At 35.2% G+C, this 16,766-nt stretch overlaps 1 protein-coding gene across 2 annotated transcripts in view; it reads left to right on the top strand.

Moving 5' to 3' along the window:
* The window catches only part of LOC131073974 (homeobox protein LUMINIDEPENDENS), a 78,274-nt gene extending 68,659 nt beyond the window's left edge, over positions 1–9,615 (top strand). For both annotated transcript variants that reach the window (XM_058010509.2, XM_058010508.2), the window contains exons 12-14: positions 5,025–5,711; positions 5,874–6,592; positions 7,941–9,615. In XM_058010509.2, the coding sequence (XP_057866492.2) occupies positions 5,025–5,711; positions 5,874–6,592; positions 7,941–9,164 (2,630 nt within the window). In that variant the 3' untranslated portion in view covers positions 9,165–9,615. The remainder of the gene's footprint in view (positions 1–5,024; positions 5,712–5,873; positions 6,593–7,940) is intronic.
* The last annotated feature ends 7,151 nt before the right edge of the window (positions 9,616–16,766 follow it).

Genomic DNA, 16,766 nt, shown 5'->3' with positions numbered 1-16,766 from the left:
ATTTTCCATCTAGCACACAAGCATAGATTGGATGCTTTTCATTCTTGCACACAAACAAAGAATGATCAAAGCACAACAGATAGAGTCACTGAGATTGGAGCTCACTCTCAATCAGGGTTTCATTTTCCACAATACCAAGTCTGTCTCTGAAGTATTCGAACTTCACCCTGGATAAGGGTTTGGTAAGAATGTCCGCAACCTGATCATCTGTGCTAATGTACTTTAGTTGAATGCCGCCTCTTTGCACCATATCCCGAATGAAGTGATAGTGCGTTTCCACATGTTTGGACCGGTCATGGAACACAGGATTTACTGACATCTTTATACAGCTTTGATTATCACAATGAATGGTGGTAGGACCACTAGCGTGACCAAATAATCCAACAAGGAGTTTGTGAAGCCACAATGCTTATCTGGATGCAACAGATGCTGCAATGTACTCAACTTCTGCAGTGCTCAATGCTACGGAAGATTGCTTTCTACATGCCCAAGAGATCACTGCAGAGCCCAAGTTGAAGCAGATACCCGAAGTACTTTTCCTGATACATTCATTGTGCAATCTGTAATCTGAACTCAGCCAACACTCCTTAGAGAGGATCACAACAAGTAGCCAGTAACCATAAGTAATAAGTAACCGAATCTCATAATGGTAACTCATCATGGATCCTTTTATAATATTCATCTTGCCTTGCCTGTAGAGGATGAATCTAGAACTTTATCATGTACACCTGCAAGACATGAATACGAACACAAGTATATATATGCACATCATGGACTCTTTCCATGATATCTATCATGCATATACACCATTCATTGCCTGCTAAGAATGATGAAGAGCTTCCATTTCAATCTTCTCTCAGAGAAGACTGCAGCGCCAACTTTATTTGCACACGAGTATTCTCCTTAATCTTCTCCCAGAGAAGAATGCATTACCTTTACCTCAATCTTCTCCCAGAGAAGAATGTAACATCAGAAAATCATAATCTTTCATCTTGCTCACAAGCATAGAATGAAGTTACATAAACCATAGTCCTCCATTTTGCACACAAGCAAAGAATGAATAAACATAATCTTCTATCTAGTACACTTTTTATCCAGCACAATGCATCACTGAGGCTGAGACTCCTTCTCAATCAAGGCGATGTTCTCCACAGCTTCAAGTCTATCTTCTGAAGTACTCAAGCTTCAAAAGACTTGGTGAGAACATTTGCAACACAAGATTATCCTGCCATAAGACACTGAATTTTCAGGTATCTCTATAGGACTCTAATAATAAATAATTATAAGAAACCATTCAACAAGAATTTGAAAAACCACACAATTTCCTTGATACAATTCATGCTCCAATGAATTCAGCTTCAGCAGTACTCAGTATGACTGAGGACTGTTTGCTGTAGTCCTAAGAGATCATAGGGTATCCAAGTTACAACAAGAGATTGAAGTGACTTCCCTTATCTGAGACACTTCAGAATCTGAGTTAGCCTTCTGAGGTGATTACAGTCTTCTGTTCACAATCATTTGAGATTTCAAAATGCAACAAGATATGCTTGGCAGCAACAACATGCTTCAACCTTGATCATGAATTAGATGAGGCATCCACCAATCAGCTGCTTGTCTTCAGATGGATTTGCAAAATCAGACTTTGCTACAGACATCCTCAATCTTTATGTTAGTTTTCATAAAGGTTTACAATCCACTATTCTAAATATCAAAAGTATACTTGACTTGGAATAATTTGGTTAGATCCTTGACATATTTCTAATCCTAGAAGACAATAAATTTAGATCCTTGTGCTAATTATTCCTTATATTCCAATGATGAGAATAGAGTTAAATCATCACATCAAAAACCAAAATACTTTAAGAAAGGAAGTTAGAACTTTATAAAACCCTAGACTTAACAAATGATTGTCAATTCTTTAATACTAAGTCTTTATTGAAGATAGGACTCCCTCTTAATCCTTAATCAAATAAGAATCAATAAAGGAACCAGAAATCATATAACACTGAAGATGCTACTTGCTTTTCTCTTACTTTCACCTTCTGTAAGGTGAATTTTCAGAAAACCTTCATCTTTAACCCCGAGAGGCTGAGATACAACCATGCCTGAAATGATCAGATTTAAGCAAGCAAAATACATAAGTCAAATCATCTTTCAAACTGAACAACTGAAATTGAGATTTCTTAGAAACCCAATCACAAGATATAGTATGACTACATACATATGATTGATAAATATCGAGTAGAACAAAATCTTCATACTTTGCTGAACAAGATCCTAATTATATTCAGCTTTGGTGGAAGTAGAAGAAATTAACGAGTAAAATGCTTACCTCAGCTTGAAGAGATCTCAATGCTAATCACAGAAGGAGACCACTGACTTGTTCATCTTTCACTCTTCCTACATATGCTATTTACAACAATACATTCTAACTTCTGTTATCTAGGAAAGAGCATCATCATAACCAATTAACTGAAAGCAACCTGTCATGCAGTTATTTTAACAGATAACTGACACATAATAAAACTGCATTTGTCACAACATTTAATGACATGAGCTTGAATGCAACAGGGATGATATAAGGATGGTAACTCGGGATAACACAGGCACGAACTTGCTTGTAGACCTACAAGGATAAACACCTGTCACAGGGAACCTCAAAACATGATTGGCCCAACACGGGTTAATTCAAAGAGAATATCATTTTCCTTTCACACAACCCAACAGGGGTTTTACAAAACTAAGTAAGCACAAACCCATAAGAAGCAAATATTGATAATGAAACCCTTATTATTACAACTTGACAAAGAAACCCCATATAAACAAATTGACAAAGTTATTCAACAGGAATACTTAACCTTTAATTATCATAAAGTCTCTCATCACAAAGTTAATAAAGAATTAAGAAAAATACACCTGTTGATGTTTAGATAACACTGACACTGGAACCGAAAGCTTCCCCAAAAGAAGCTATCTTTGTAATCTATCTTCAAAAGCCATAATTCACAATCTCCTCTTGATGTGCCTTAGCACAGTCAGCTAGGGTTTGAAGATTGGTGGGAATACAACTGATTTTGTTAGCAATACAAAATAGTAGTTGCATGTCTAGTAGCAAAATAAATCTACCATACCATCAAAGATTCAATCATTATTAAAATTGGATCGGATCACATCAAGGGTTAAGAATCATGAAATATATACCAATCTAGGGTTTAGACCAATTCTGAAAATCAACAACTCTAAAGGTCTGAATAAGGTAATAACTCCACAGTATACACTTTGCATTCCAGAGATCTAAAAATCTAAAAGGAGAAATATCAGTTACTTCCTTCTTTGGTTCTTCACTCGAATCTCCACAATCTTTAATGAATCAAAGAATGACTCCTTGATGAGGACCCGATGATGCCCTCTAACTTCACCCTTGTCATTATCTTAATAAAAGACGAACAACAACCTGAAGGTGAGAGCTTATTGAAATCTGGGGGTTAGTATAACGTTAGCTCTGATACCATGTTAAATTCGTGCCCTAGATCAGTAATCAGATTTGTAACATTTAATCATGCCCTAGTTTATTAATCAGATTTGTAATTTAGTAAACTATAATCAAGTAAATTCAAGAATGAAACAAGGAATCAAGAGACAAACACAAATACCCTAGGAAAACCTCCAAGGAGGAAAAAACCCAGCATTAAAGACCCACAGGTCAGATTATGTATTTTTCTTATTGCACAAATACAATACTTAGCTTGCTTTTCTGAATCTGATCTTTATGTATCAGATCTGCCCTTTTTGCATGCTTCAAGACTGCACCAAAATGCCCTATATCCTCTTGAATAAGTTCGCCCAATCCTTGGATAAATTCGCACAACCTTCTTTAGTGATTTTGCACCTCTTGTTTGCAGAGCTAATTCGCTGATTTCATGGATGACTGAATTGTATTTGCAAGTTGACTTAATTTATATGAGTCCTTAACCTTTATTAACTCCAAGTCGGCCTTCCTCCTTTTGGCGCCAATTTATTTATTGTGGCGTGTAGGTATAGGGCTGGGCTCAACTTGGGGGCACGTTACCCCTTTAGGATAGGACCCAATCATATATGGGTTCGGATGTTGCCTTAAGGCAATCCGAACCCATCTTACCTAGTTACAAACAACACTTGTTTGGTGTTTTTGAATTCATAGCAGGTGGCCCAAACAAGTAGATATGCCCTCTGATGTGGATGATACTCATTCTATTTCTCTATTCGATTTCTCAAAATACTAATATTAAGAAACATTTATCTCATGCATTCCATCAAATTGCAAGAATATATTATTGGATTCACATATTGGAATTTTAAGATGTTGCCGATTTGGGTACCAGAACCGGAACCTGGTACGACAATTTTTTTTCCGCTTGGGTATGGGTACAGGACTATATATATATATATACATTAAATACCTCATATTGATAATTTGCAAAAATGAAAATAAGTCTAAAATTGTCATTACACAATGAAAATTCAAATTACAATCAACATTTAATATTCATATTCTTCATCAGAAGCATCATACACAGTCTTGGGTATTTCATATTTTGCTTCTAAATATTTAAAGGCTTCAAATAGAGATTTTTTTATTTTTTATTTTTTATTTTCTGTTCTTTGATAGGTAATGGGCCGAAGCCGATAAGGTGTACAAAGCTTCAAATAGAGATTTGCTTGTTATATTCATACAGAGATTTGATGAGAATTTAAAAGTACTGCATATTTTATTTAATATGCATGCACGTATTTTGGTATATTTGCTTGGGTACCTCCTGGGTGACCAGGTTTGCTGTGGGTCCTTAAAGTGAACTCAGGCACTCAGGAAGTACACAAGCCGTACCCAGGGCCATACCTGTACCAGGACCCAGGCTTTACCAGCAATACCCAGTAACGTAGTTGGAATTCAATAAGAATTGTTTCATATCTCTTTTTTAACACAATCCTCATATGCTGAAATTGTTGTCACCATTTGTATGTTGTCTCCTTGACTACAATCATAGAAACTAAAGAACGCAGAAAAGTCCTCTTGGTAGAAGATCCTACCACAGTAATGGGCAGGAGAAAAATGAATATAGGAGTAATTTCAAAAACTTGCTCGCGTCCACTTTCCGCTGATGATATTCAGAAGGCAAAAAGGAGAGCTCAGTTGTTGAAAAGTAGGAACAGTGAGTCTGATATCTTAAAGGTTGAAGATGGTCATTTGGAGAAAGCAAAGCCTTCAGAATCAGGTGTTACACGCTCATTTTCTCACAGAGATCGTAAAAAAGCTGGTTGTAGCAAAGCTGGTCAACAAGAGTCCAGTATTTTAGAGGTCCCATTACGAGGTTGCCAAGATAGTCTACAAGATGTGAACAGCAGTAATCTTGTAGAGGAGACAATAAAGAACGTGCCAATACATTTGGGAGAGTTTCATAACCCGATAGAGAATCAAATACATGATACAGGAAAGAGTTTGATGATTCAAGAACCGTCATTGATTATGAATGAACAGTTTAGAAAGATTCATATTCTCAAGGACAATCTTGAAGAGGAGACAGGAAAGAACTTGCTGGTGCAAGAAGCTTCATTAACCATGGTTGAACAATTTGTAGCTCCTCAAATTTATAAAGAGAATTTCATAGATGAGCCATTATCAAGAATGAGTGAACAGTTTGGAATGACTCCAGTTCCTTGGGTTACTCCTCCAGGTGGCTATTGCTTTTAACTATATAAATCCTCTACAAAATAACTATCTATGCAGTGAAAAGAAAATTTCAAGCTGTTCTTGTTATTGAGTACTAATGGAGTTTTAGATTCTTGCCTTTCTGTTTAATTTACTTATCTTTCTGACATTCTTTTATTTTTTGTAGAGATGAGGATTGATCCTTCTTGGAGGTTTGCTAGTGGGCAAGAAAGTAAAGAAGTGGAATTTCAGTCAGATCGTGTTAAGAGGGAAAAGGAATCTGTCTATGCAAATGAAATGTCTATTCCATCTGAACCAAAGGAGCCCTGGGATATTGAATTAGATTATGATGATAGTTTGACTCTTGAAATTCCATTAGAACCCATTGCCACAGAGGATGGTGCTAAACTATTTTCCCAAGGGAATGACGAAAGGCAGCAACTTCAAGAAATTGGAAAGGATTTGAAAATTGAAGGTTCCGCCTCTTTCACGGAATGTCATAATCAGAAAATTTATATTGATGTGCATAAAACTGTAGGTGATGTGGAGGATTCTTCATGTAGAGAGCTCAATTCAGATTCCTGGAAGCAAGTTAGAAGTAATGGTGAACCTGGGCCTGACCTTGAATTGTTGGCAGTACTGCTAAAGAATCCTGATTTGGTGTTTGCATTGACTTCAGAGCAAGGTGCACGCTTCAATAAAGCTGAAACAGTGGCTCTGCTTGATCTTTTGAAGGCTACGGGCCCAAAACAAGAAAGCTTTTGTGGAGTTTCCAGTTTTGCTTCAAACAAACAGGATATTATTTCTAGCTCAGGTTCCTCTAATGCTGAGGTTATAAAATATGAAGAACCTTTGATGGAGGATAGTGCAACCTCAGCATCCATTCTACACTCTGTTCAAAGACTGGTGGGTTCACACTTCTGCTGGTATTGCATGCTAATGGCTATTATTTTAGTTCTTGCAGTAACAATCAAAACAGTAAATATTGACATGTTTTATGCCGTATTAATGTATGTAAATTTGAGAATCTTTTATCAAACTCTGATTTGGTCAATGTGGAAATTGAAATTCAATACAAATAAACAAGGATCTCTAATAACAGAAACTACCAATAATTTGTGGCAGGGGCCTCTGGTTTCTTTTTTTTTTTTGGTTCCATTTTGTATTTTGGAAATTATTTAAGGTAAATTGAAATATCAAATCCAAATATGTAGATCAGTTAATTGAATTCTAACTCAGTTTTCTGGGAATCAAATAAATCGTTCTTCCTTGTTTTTTTTTTCTATTTAAGAACCTATTAGTTGGCTGTCTGACTTGAAGGATATAAAGATTAAATAAGTTCTGAACTTCCATAAGTTGCCTACAAGGAAGACATCTGCATGGGTCTATGATCTATTGTAATAGCATGATGTCTGTTTTTAAAGTTTATTTTGGAATGAGATTTTTTTTGGAGTAATTTTAAATATCAGACGTAACCACTACACAAGTTTTTAATTTATAACTTGTCATTTTCAAGGAGTCAAATCAACTATATTTGCTTTACTTATTTGATATTTCTGATTTCTAATGCAAAGAAAAACTAAAAACAACACTCCATGTTTCAGACATATTTTCTGGTAGTACTCTTGGCACCCTTATTATCTCATCAAAGAGAGCTTGAAATGCTATATGAAATTTAATATATGACCAAACAATCCCACGTGAATAAAATTAATTGAATCTATAATATCTACCACCCAAAGCTTGTAAAGCAAAGTTTTGATCATAATCATAAATTTAATGTACCTCAACAAGAGACGAGTTAATGAAGTAGTGTCAAAATCTTTTCATGATTTGAGGTACTTCAGCGTGTTTGATCTAATTTTTATCTAGAAGGATAAGCACTGACTGGACTGTTGTGGTTAACTGTGATATTCATGAGTTGTCTTGAGTTTGTTTTGGGGTTTCCATCAGAAAGTCTATTGTCAGATCATATGTGAGTCAGGCATGTACTGACGCCATGAACATCATGTTTGGATCTATTAATAGAGGTATTCCATTTCATATTATGTTGCACTTTCTTATGATGTGATGATGATGATGATGTATATAATAGTGGGGACAGTTCCTGCAGTTGTAAAAATTGTCGTCTATTCTATTTGGTTGTGAAGTGTATATGTTCCGTATGTTCTATTAGTTAATAACTAAATTGTCAACTTAAAATTTTCACAGCAATGTTTATGTAATTGTGTATTGTAATCTGCTTTTCTTCCAGGCTGAACAAATATCTACTGCTGCCGAGGCTTCATCCATTCATATGTTGCCAGCAAATCATGAGAATTCAACAAATTCATTGTATAGGATGGGGCATGGAGATAGTAATGATAATGGACCCATTTCTCACTTGTTAAAGAAGCAAAAGTTGTCTCCTCCCCATGATTGTGTATCACAGGCTTTTGTGTTTCCTCAGGACACTGAACAAGCTTTAGTTTGGGAGGCCCCAGAAAAACTGTATAGGTCTCAAGACAGTTGGTTACAAGAAGACACTGCTAACCCACCATCTGTTGTTCCACTGGTAAGGCCCGTGTTGACTGCAAACAAAGACTTCCGACCTGAATATGTTAGATTTTCTAGCACTTCTCAACTGCCAAATTGGCCACTGGTTCATGGACAAAATGATTTCAAAGATGCAAACATAAGCAAGCATGGTTTTGGAGTTTCAACTCTACATTCAATGACTGTTGAAAATGATTTACTAAAAACCATTAATAAAGTACCATCTAGTGACTTGTCTGTTGCTCAGCCCACTTTTAAGCACAGTCCTCTGAATGGAACCAGTGGGCCCTTGCCTGTTATGATTCCGGCAGGGAAACCTACAAAACAGAGTACATCACAAGCTTTGTTGCCAAGACGTCAGCCTTTTGTCAGACAAGGTCCTATGCATCAGGGTCACATCAGAGCACCAAATTCTCCAGTTAGTCCTGGTCTGCGAGTCATTGAGAGTATGCAAACTTCTTCAAGCAATGGTGCAGGATTTACTCAAGGTGGGATTTCAGAAAGAGGTGATCACATTGATCGCATAAGGAGCTTGGTAATGGATTTTGGACGGGACACTGGAATGGCACACGCAAGAAACAGTTTTTCTGCTAATAGTCAGGGACATGGTTTGAGAACTAATGTTTTGCCTCCACCTTCAAATTATCCTAACAATGTATTGCCACCCGTTCAGCCAAATCTGGTTGGACCAGAACCTGTTGAATGGTTTCACTCAAGAAGACCTCACAATTACTCTCAAAGCTCTATTATGCCTAGGCCCAAGAATAGTGCTCCTAGAAATACAAGGGCACCAAATGTAGGAGACGATGGATTCCATCCAGCACATAATCTTTCTCATAGGACAATGGACTTGGACCACTCTAATCAACTTGATAGTTTTCAACTTCAAGGTCCTTGGGGGTGGACTGGAAGGAGAGCTCCCCCAAGATCAGGGTGGCGATGATACTGGTGAAATAGAGTTTCTATTTATTTTTACATGTAACATAATTTATTTCAGAGCTCTGATATTCTTATATTTGGATTGTGGAGGAAGTTATTGCAGAATAGCCTTTTGCAAGGAGGGGGAGAAATACCTGGATAGAGCAGAGCAAGATTGCAAATTAAATGTGTTGGAGTAGACTTTTATTGTACATGCAGTCTAGGATACTGAGGCAAATTGAAGCTGGTTATATTCTCCCACTGGCTTATTGTTTTTTAGCATCACTTATGTTGGTGTTTGATACTTCATATCTGCATTATTGTCTTATCAGATTTTCTCAGTTTTGTAAAAGTTATTGAAATCACAATGTAATGATTACAGCATGCCATGTTAACTAACAGTATTAAATGTAAAAAATTATCTTGAACTTTATATCAACCTTATTAACTCGAAGTTTAAGTTATTGCAAGACAAATTTATTGTTATATAAGGTTTGATTATTTCAAAAAGTTTTGGTGGAGGATGCATAAATTGGGGTCATCTTTCAAACATTTAAAAGCGCTAGATATAATGCCTATGAACAACTGCACTTGATTACAGAATCTTGGACACGTAACATTGTCACCATGACACAAGTGAGGATATATCTATAATTTTCTCAAATGACAAGATTAAGGATATATTATAATTTTTAAAATGGACAAGATGAATATGAGGTGTTAATAGATCACCAACAAGCTCGAACTATACTTTTTCTGGGGACACAACTTAGTCCACCCAACTTACGATTTCAAAGACTAGCAGGCAAGCAAAATTGATGGGTTCTTTCTGCACCCTAGATGAACTGTGTGCAACCTAACACTCGGGGTACTTTAAGTATGTTCCCCATTTAAAAAAAAAACTAAAATCACAAAATACTAGAACAAAGTCTAATCACAACCTTGACTTACATATCATCTTATGCAATTTAATTCGTTCTCAGTGAGCATTTGAAAACTGAAATTGAATGGCTCGACTTTAGGAAACAGATTTTTGCCAGCAAATTGACCGATCTATCTTGGCTCAACACTTTTTTTGCTACCTAATAATGTAATGTAATGTCATATGACAGCTACGTGACTTTGTATTAGCAGTTCTTGAATTCTTTGGATATTCATTTTAGCTTGCAACTGGGTCATTGCATGTATTGCTGCGTTAAAATTGTATAATGTTAATAATATCATGGTAGCAAAATCCTTATCGGGAATAAATTGGCAAAACCAAAATACACATTTTTTTGTCAAAACGTTGCAATTTAATTAGAAAAAAGACAGGTCAGGGTTGGATAAAAAAAACACAAAAATTATAGGGTTTATATTAAACTGGAAAACAAACTAAATTATAAAAATTGCTATAAATTGTAATATTATACGGAATCTCAAATAAATCAGGATTTGATCAGCAAAAGCTGGGAAAAAGCTTTTTTTGGGCTACGTTTTCAAATTTTCAGATTAAAAGATCATTTTTTGGTCGAAATTTGGATTTGGAGCATTTTTTTTTTCGCAATTTCATCCGCTAATTTGATATATTTAACCTCTATTATGTATCAAGATATTATCGTTAAAGTTTTATGTTCCATGTTCTCATTTTTAATATTGTTAGTTCGCACTAATGCACCTCTTCACCCATGCACCTGGGAACGCAAGTCTTATATTCATACAAGCAACGTGTGTGCATACAAAATATACTAGTTCTCATGAAAGCTTTATTGGTACAATCCCATAGAAAAAGCTTGTCGCAAAAATCATTCTCGAGGATAAATTGGCATCAAAAGAATTTTCTTTCCAAATTCCAGATTAATTGGAAGTAGTAAAAATTTAGTAGGTTTTTCAAAAAACATTCAGGTTAAAATTGGATGGTCAGAAAAAAAACTCTTCAAAACATTGTGTGTAAAAAATCATTTGTCTGAGTTCTGATTTCTCACAATTAATTTCAGTTTCAAGCGCACCAATAGATCTATTTTTAAGGATTAGGAAGTCCTATGGACAAAAAAACAACAATTGTTACAAGATTAATTAATTAATTTTTTAAATAGTGGCAGCCTCTACTTTTTAGGACTGCAAATTTAAGGGGGTGAAAAAGTTGGAGGTCTTGAAATTGTCCCACCAGCGTAGACTTTTTCTTTTTTCTGTCATTTGTCAATCATCTAACATTTTTCAAATCTTATCCGTTAATCTTTTTTATTATTTTATATTTATTACTCTTTTGATTATTTTACATTTCATGAGACCACAACTTTCATACATTTGAGAACTTAAGCTTTTAACCTTAAACTGAACTACAAAATTTATTAGATCATCTGCTTAAAAATAATCTTAAAAAATATCAACAAAAACTACTGATTTTTTAAGAAAGCTCCTCTCCATAAAATCCAGAGAACCCATCTTTAATGTAGTAATGTGACAGTACTTTCCAAAAGTGATTCTTGTAATTACAACATTTGAACTTAAGAAAGGTCAGAGGCCAAACAGTGCGGTAAAAAGTTGGGAAGCATTAAATTTTGGGGCTTACATGGTCCTTGAATGAGAACAGTCATTGGAAAAAGGACGCAGGTGATCCATCATGTGATTCTAACCATGTCGTAGTTATGCCCAAAAATCAGTTGGTATTGTGGGATCCATGATTCTCCCTGGAAAATAACAAAATTAACTTATGAGATCGCTAAACCATCCCAAAACCTCCAATGCATCTCACAAAAGGAATGTGCAAATTAATTTATAGCTCACTTAATTTCGTCACGGCAGCAGGTAGAGCGATGACTCTTGCACCACGAGGAGAAAATCAAGCATTCAAGGTTATGCAGAAAGGATTGTAAAGAATATTGAATGAAAAGGATTGTAAAGAATATTGAATGAATGAATTTTAATGATGTCTATGAGATCATTAGTCTAGGAGATTAAGAATATCACTGTTAACAATTTTTAAGTTATTTTTCATTGTCGTTTTTTTGTTGTAGCTACTTCAGCCCCGTCTGTTGAAATCTCCCTCCCACTACCCTTCTCTGGTTGGGCAAGCAGAGGAAACCAAAGATAGTTGATATGGAGCGAAAGAGAAGAATCAATCTTTGATCAAGAAGCCGACAGTTTTGTGAAGTCTTGCCTCCTCAAATAATTTGTTTTGACTGTTCCTCTTCAAATTGTCCTCATACTCTATGAATATCCTCATAGGCAGCACACTCAAACATGAAGTGCCATTCAGTTTTCACCATTCCTTTGTTGCAGAAAAGACAAGTTCTTTCATCCCCTCCTTAAAAATTGACCATCTATCTGAAAGACATCAAGATGATAGAACCTGATTCTAATTATCATCCCTAACATAAACAACATTAATCTCAAAAATTGTCTTAACACAACAGCACACAAAAATTACATTAACATAATTACAAACTCTTCTAAACAGCTATTCGCAGCCCATAAATGTCTGATATCTGACTCTTGCTAAAGCTGCTTCTCCTTGTGGAAAGCTTAATGCCTGTTTGGGTGCCTGATATTAAGCACTTACCTTATAACAAATCTTCCAAACCATTTTAGGGCATCACTTAATTGGTATTACGCCATATCCAACAGTCTTACATTTCCTTACCCTACGTGAGCCAGCTCTCAAAATTTCGTTCACCTCAATTAGTGCCTTAGATTTTTTTTCTATTATAACGCATTATATTATTTATATTCTTTGTTTAATGAAATTAATAATTGTTTTGATAGATCTGAGATATTAGATTTCTATTTGTTTTGATAGAATTTGATGTAAATTTTATTTTATTTTATTTATTTTTCATTATACAGATTTCCAGTGGTGGTTGTAAGAATATAAATTTGGGATGAATTGGTAGACATTTGTTTGAAGAGTTGGTGTTAGACTTTGACATATGGCAATATGATGAAGATCTCATTCCATTGGCAAGTGTCAGTTGTAATACACTTGAGTTGATTAATTGACAAGGGACTTACTTTGGTTTCAAGTATTTCTTTATAGTCTCTAACATAATCTGGCCACAAATTTCATAGCAATATTATGCAGACCCTGTGAAGGAAGGTAAATACATAGTAGTTCATATGAGGCGTCACTTAGGAACATTTTCTCTCATATGCTTCATTTTTCAGATTTCATAAACTTTTGTTGGTTGAATATATGGAGAACATTGAAACATCTATGGAAAAAAGGTTTCTGGATTGTGTATTCTACATATCACTTGCAATTTCTCATCAATGTTACCTAGCAGTTGTAGGTTTGGGGTGCTTGCCGCAGAAACTATGCAAATTCAACTCATTTGTGAGCATGCGTCTTTTATGCAACCAAGTTCATTTGCAAGTCTAAATCATAATGGTTCATAGTGTGCTGATTCTTATAGTTTAGCTGTGTATGTATTGGATAATCTGGATTGTATAAAGTAATATGACATTGTTTTTTTTGGCTATCGGAGAAGGCATTGTATCATAATTTTTCTAAATGTTGTTTAGACGTGGCTACACTTTTATCTTTGATGTTATCTTAGTTGATTGTTGTTGATTATGTCATTTGCTCTGAAATCTGATTATGAAAATAAAGAAAAAAAATTGAAAATTTTACAATAGAATTCAAATCAAGCTATAAATCTGTTATGGTAGGAAAGAAGTCAGCAAATAGTAAAAGGGCAGCCCAATTAACCACCCCTACCAAAGGGAAACATCCTGATAACCTAGGAGAACTAAAACAAAATATATAGGAGGAAAAGGAACAAGTGTCAAAAGTCGTAAGAATTTAGGCAATTTTCTAATAGTACAATGAAGATTGCAAAGTTCAAAGAGAGCTCTAAAAGGACTAGGTAGAGGAGGCAAACAAAAATTTATACAAATATATAGTTAAAAAAGGAGTTTGTGAGTACAAGGAGAGAAGCAGATATGTTTAGGAACAAAGCAATCTATAATTATTTTGTGAGGGATTCTAATAGGAACAAGAAAGAATAACATTATAGCTATCTAATAGCTACAAAGCAATTGTACAAACATGAGTGAGAAGAAGAGGCCACTATCATAGTTAACAACAAAATGCATGGGCTTGCTAAATGGATGGGCTAAAAGAAACATACCTAAAATGGGTGTAAAAAGTCCAGCTCCACGTGCTAAGAAAATATTCAATATGACATTTTAAGAGATTGGACTAGTCTAGTATTACGCATTATTAAGAGTGAAGATGTAAACAACCCTTCTAACTTTTAAACAATCATGATCAATCTCATGTTTGAAAAGTTGTTTTGAAGCATGACTAAAGATATAATCAATAGGTGGGTAAAGAAGCATATAAAGGCAAAAGGACAAGGAAGATTCAAACCAAAACATTCCACAATTGATCATGACACATTGCTTCAAAATATATCACTTAAAAAATATAGAACAAAAAATGGTAAGTTTATTGTTGTTTTGTGGAGTTCATGGAGGTTATTGATATGGTTCCTAGAGGTAAATTGTGGAGTAGAGCGGAGGATCCATCCATGCTAAAACAATTTAGAATAACAAAAATAAAGCTTAACTAGAGCTTTAGAAAGCTTTAGGAGTGACATAAGAAAGTTAATCAATTATGCCCATTATTGTTTACCCTCTTTGATCCATATATTGACAAATTAGAAGAATGGCTAAATTTGTAGGGGTTGGTGTTCTTTGGGAGAGTATGTTGTGAGACATTTTTATATGTAGATAATCTCATTTTGGTTACAAGGTCTCAAGGGTTAAAAGAGCACTTAAAGGCCTTAGAACACTTTTTGCAAAGAGGTGGGCACACAAGTAAATGCAAGAAAGACCAAGATTTTGATAATTTCTAACCTATCTATTGTTATGTGGAGCCTAATCAAACTCAGAGGTTAAATTTTCCTTACTTCTATTAGCGCGTTTTCCCCCTATAAAGGTGTCAGGTGTTATTTTTCTATTGGCTGACATGTTGTAACCCTAATTTTGTAACTGAAATAAGTTGTGATAAAAAGGCTAAGGGTTAGAGTTTTCTGTAGAGAATTTGTAGCATTTTGCAGCGGTATTGAGTTGCAAGAAGATTGCTAGTTGTAATCGGTTTTGATTTACTGGATAATAAGATTGGACTCTCTGTTTGGTGGATGTAGCCCGAGATTGGGTGAACCACGTTAAATATTGTCTCTTCTCTGTGATTATTTTATGTGTTTTCTCATTCCTTTGTTTTATGATTATCTGCATTAATTGATACTTTCTGCATGTAATTCCTAACAAGTGGTATCAAAGCAGGTTGTGTTCGATTATCGTTTGCAAGAAGATCTCACGATTGAGTGAGAGTCTCACGGTTAAGTGGGAGCAATGACAGACGAGGGTAAAGTGAAGGTAGATAAATTCAATGGGCAGAACTATCAATTATGGAAGATGCAGATGGAGGATTATCTCTATCAGAAGGATTTGTGGAGGTTGTTGGAAGGAATAGCCAAGAAACCGGCAACAATAAGTGATGAGGATTGGAAATTACTGGACAAAAAGGCACTGGAACCATTCGGTTGTGCTTGACACCATCCGTGGCATTCAATATAACAAAAGTGAAGACAATAATTGACTTGATGAAAGCTTTGGAAAAATTGTATGAAAAACCCTCAACCTCAAACAAGGTATTTCTCTTGAAGAGTGTTTAATTTAAAAATGAATGAAGGTGGATCTATTACAGATCATTTAAATGAGTTTAATACGATTACCAATCATTTAACTTCTGTAAAGGTAAATTTTGATGAAGAAGTTAGGGCTCTCCTACTATTATGCTCTTTGCCTAAAAACTGGAATAGTTTGGTAATGGCGGTTAGTAATTTTGTTTCTGGTTCAAATACTTTGAAATTTGATGATGTTATTGGTGTTATTCTCAGTGAAAAGCTCAGGTGGATCCACATTGGGTAGTATTTTGAATGCAGAAAGTAGGGGCAGATCAAAGGAGAGAGGAAAAAGTTCAAGAGGTCATGGGAAGACATGAGGAAAATCAAAGGACAAGAGGTCCCAATCTAAAGGACCGAAAGATTGTCGGTATTGTGGGAAGCCAAGTCATCTAAAGAAAGATTGTTGGTCTCAGAAGAATAAAGGAGGAGACAAACAAGAGGATAATAAGGAGGCAAATGTGGTAAGTAATACATCTAAAGAAGATGCTTTGATTCTTTCCCTACATAATGTTGACGATTCATGGGTTTTAGATTCGAGAGCTTCATTTCATGCTACTCCCCATAGAAGTTATTTTCTTGATTATGTCCAATGGAATTTTGGGCTAGTTTATTTGGGAGATAATGAACCATGTCACATTGTTGGAAAGAGAAGAATTAAGATTAAGTTGCAGAATGAGAATCATTGGCTACTACAAGAGGTAAGGCATGTTCCAAGGTTGAGTAGGAATTTAATTTCAGTAGGGCAGCTAGGTGATGAAGGTTGCACAATTACTTTTAATGATAAAAATTGGAAGGTTTCAAAGGGTGCCTTGATAGTAGCCAAAGGTGTGAAAGTAGGCACCTTATATCTTTGTACATGTCATATTGTTCTTTCTACTTTAGTTGTTGAAAAGAAAACCCAAACACTTTCAGGAACAGTTGTTGTTGGTTTGCAGGAAGAAACTAAAACAATTGTT

Source organism: Cryptomeria japonica, chromosome 9 (assembly GCF_030272615.1).
Source record: "Cryptomeria japonica chromosome 9, Sugi_1.0, whole genome shotgun sequence".
In the NCBI taxonomy this organism is placed as follows: Eukaryota; Viridiplantae; Streptophyta; class Pinopsida; order Cupressales; family Cupressaceae; genus Cryptomeria; species Cryptomeria japonica.
This window is presented reverse-complemented; position numbering and strand designations above follow the sequence as displayed.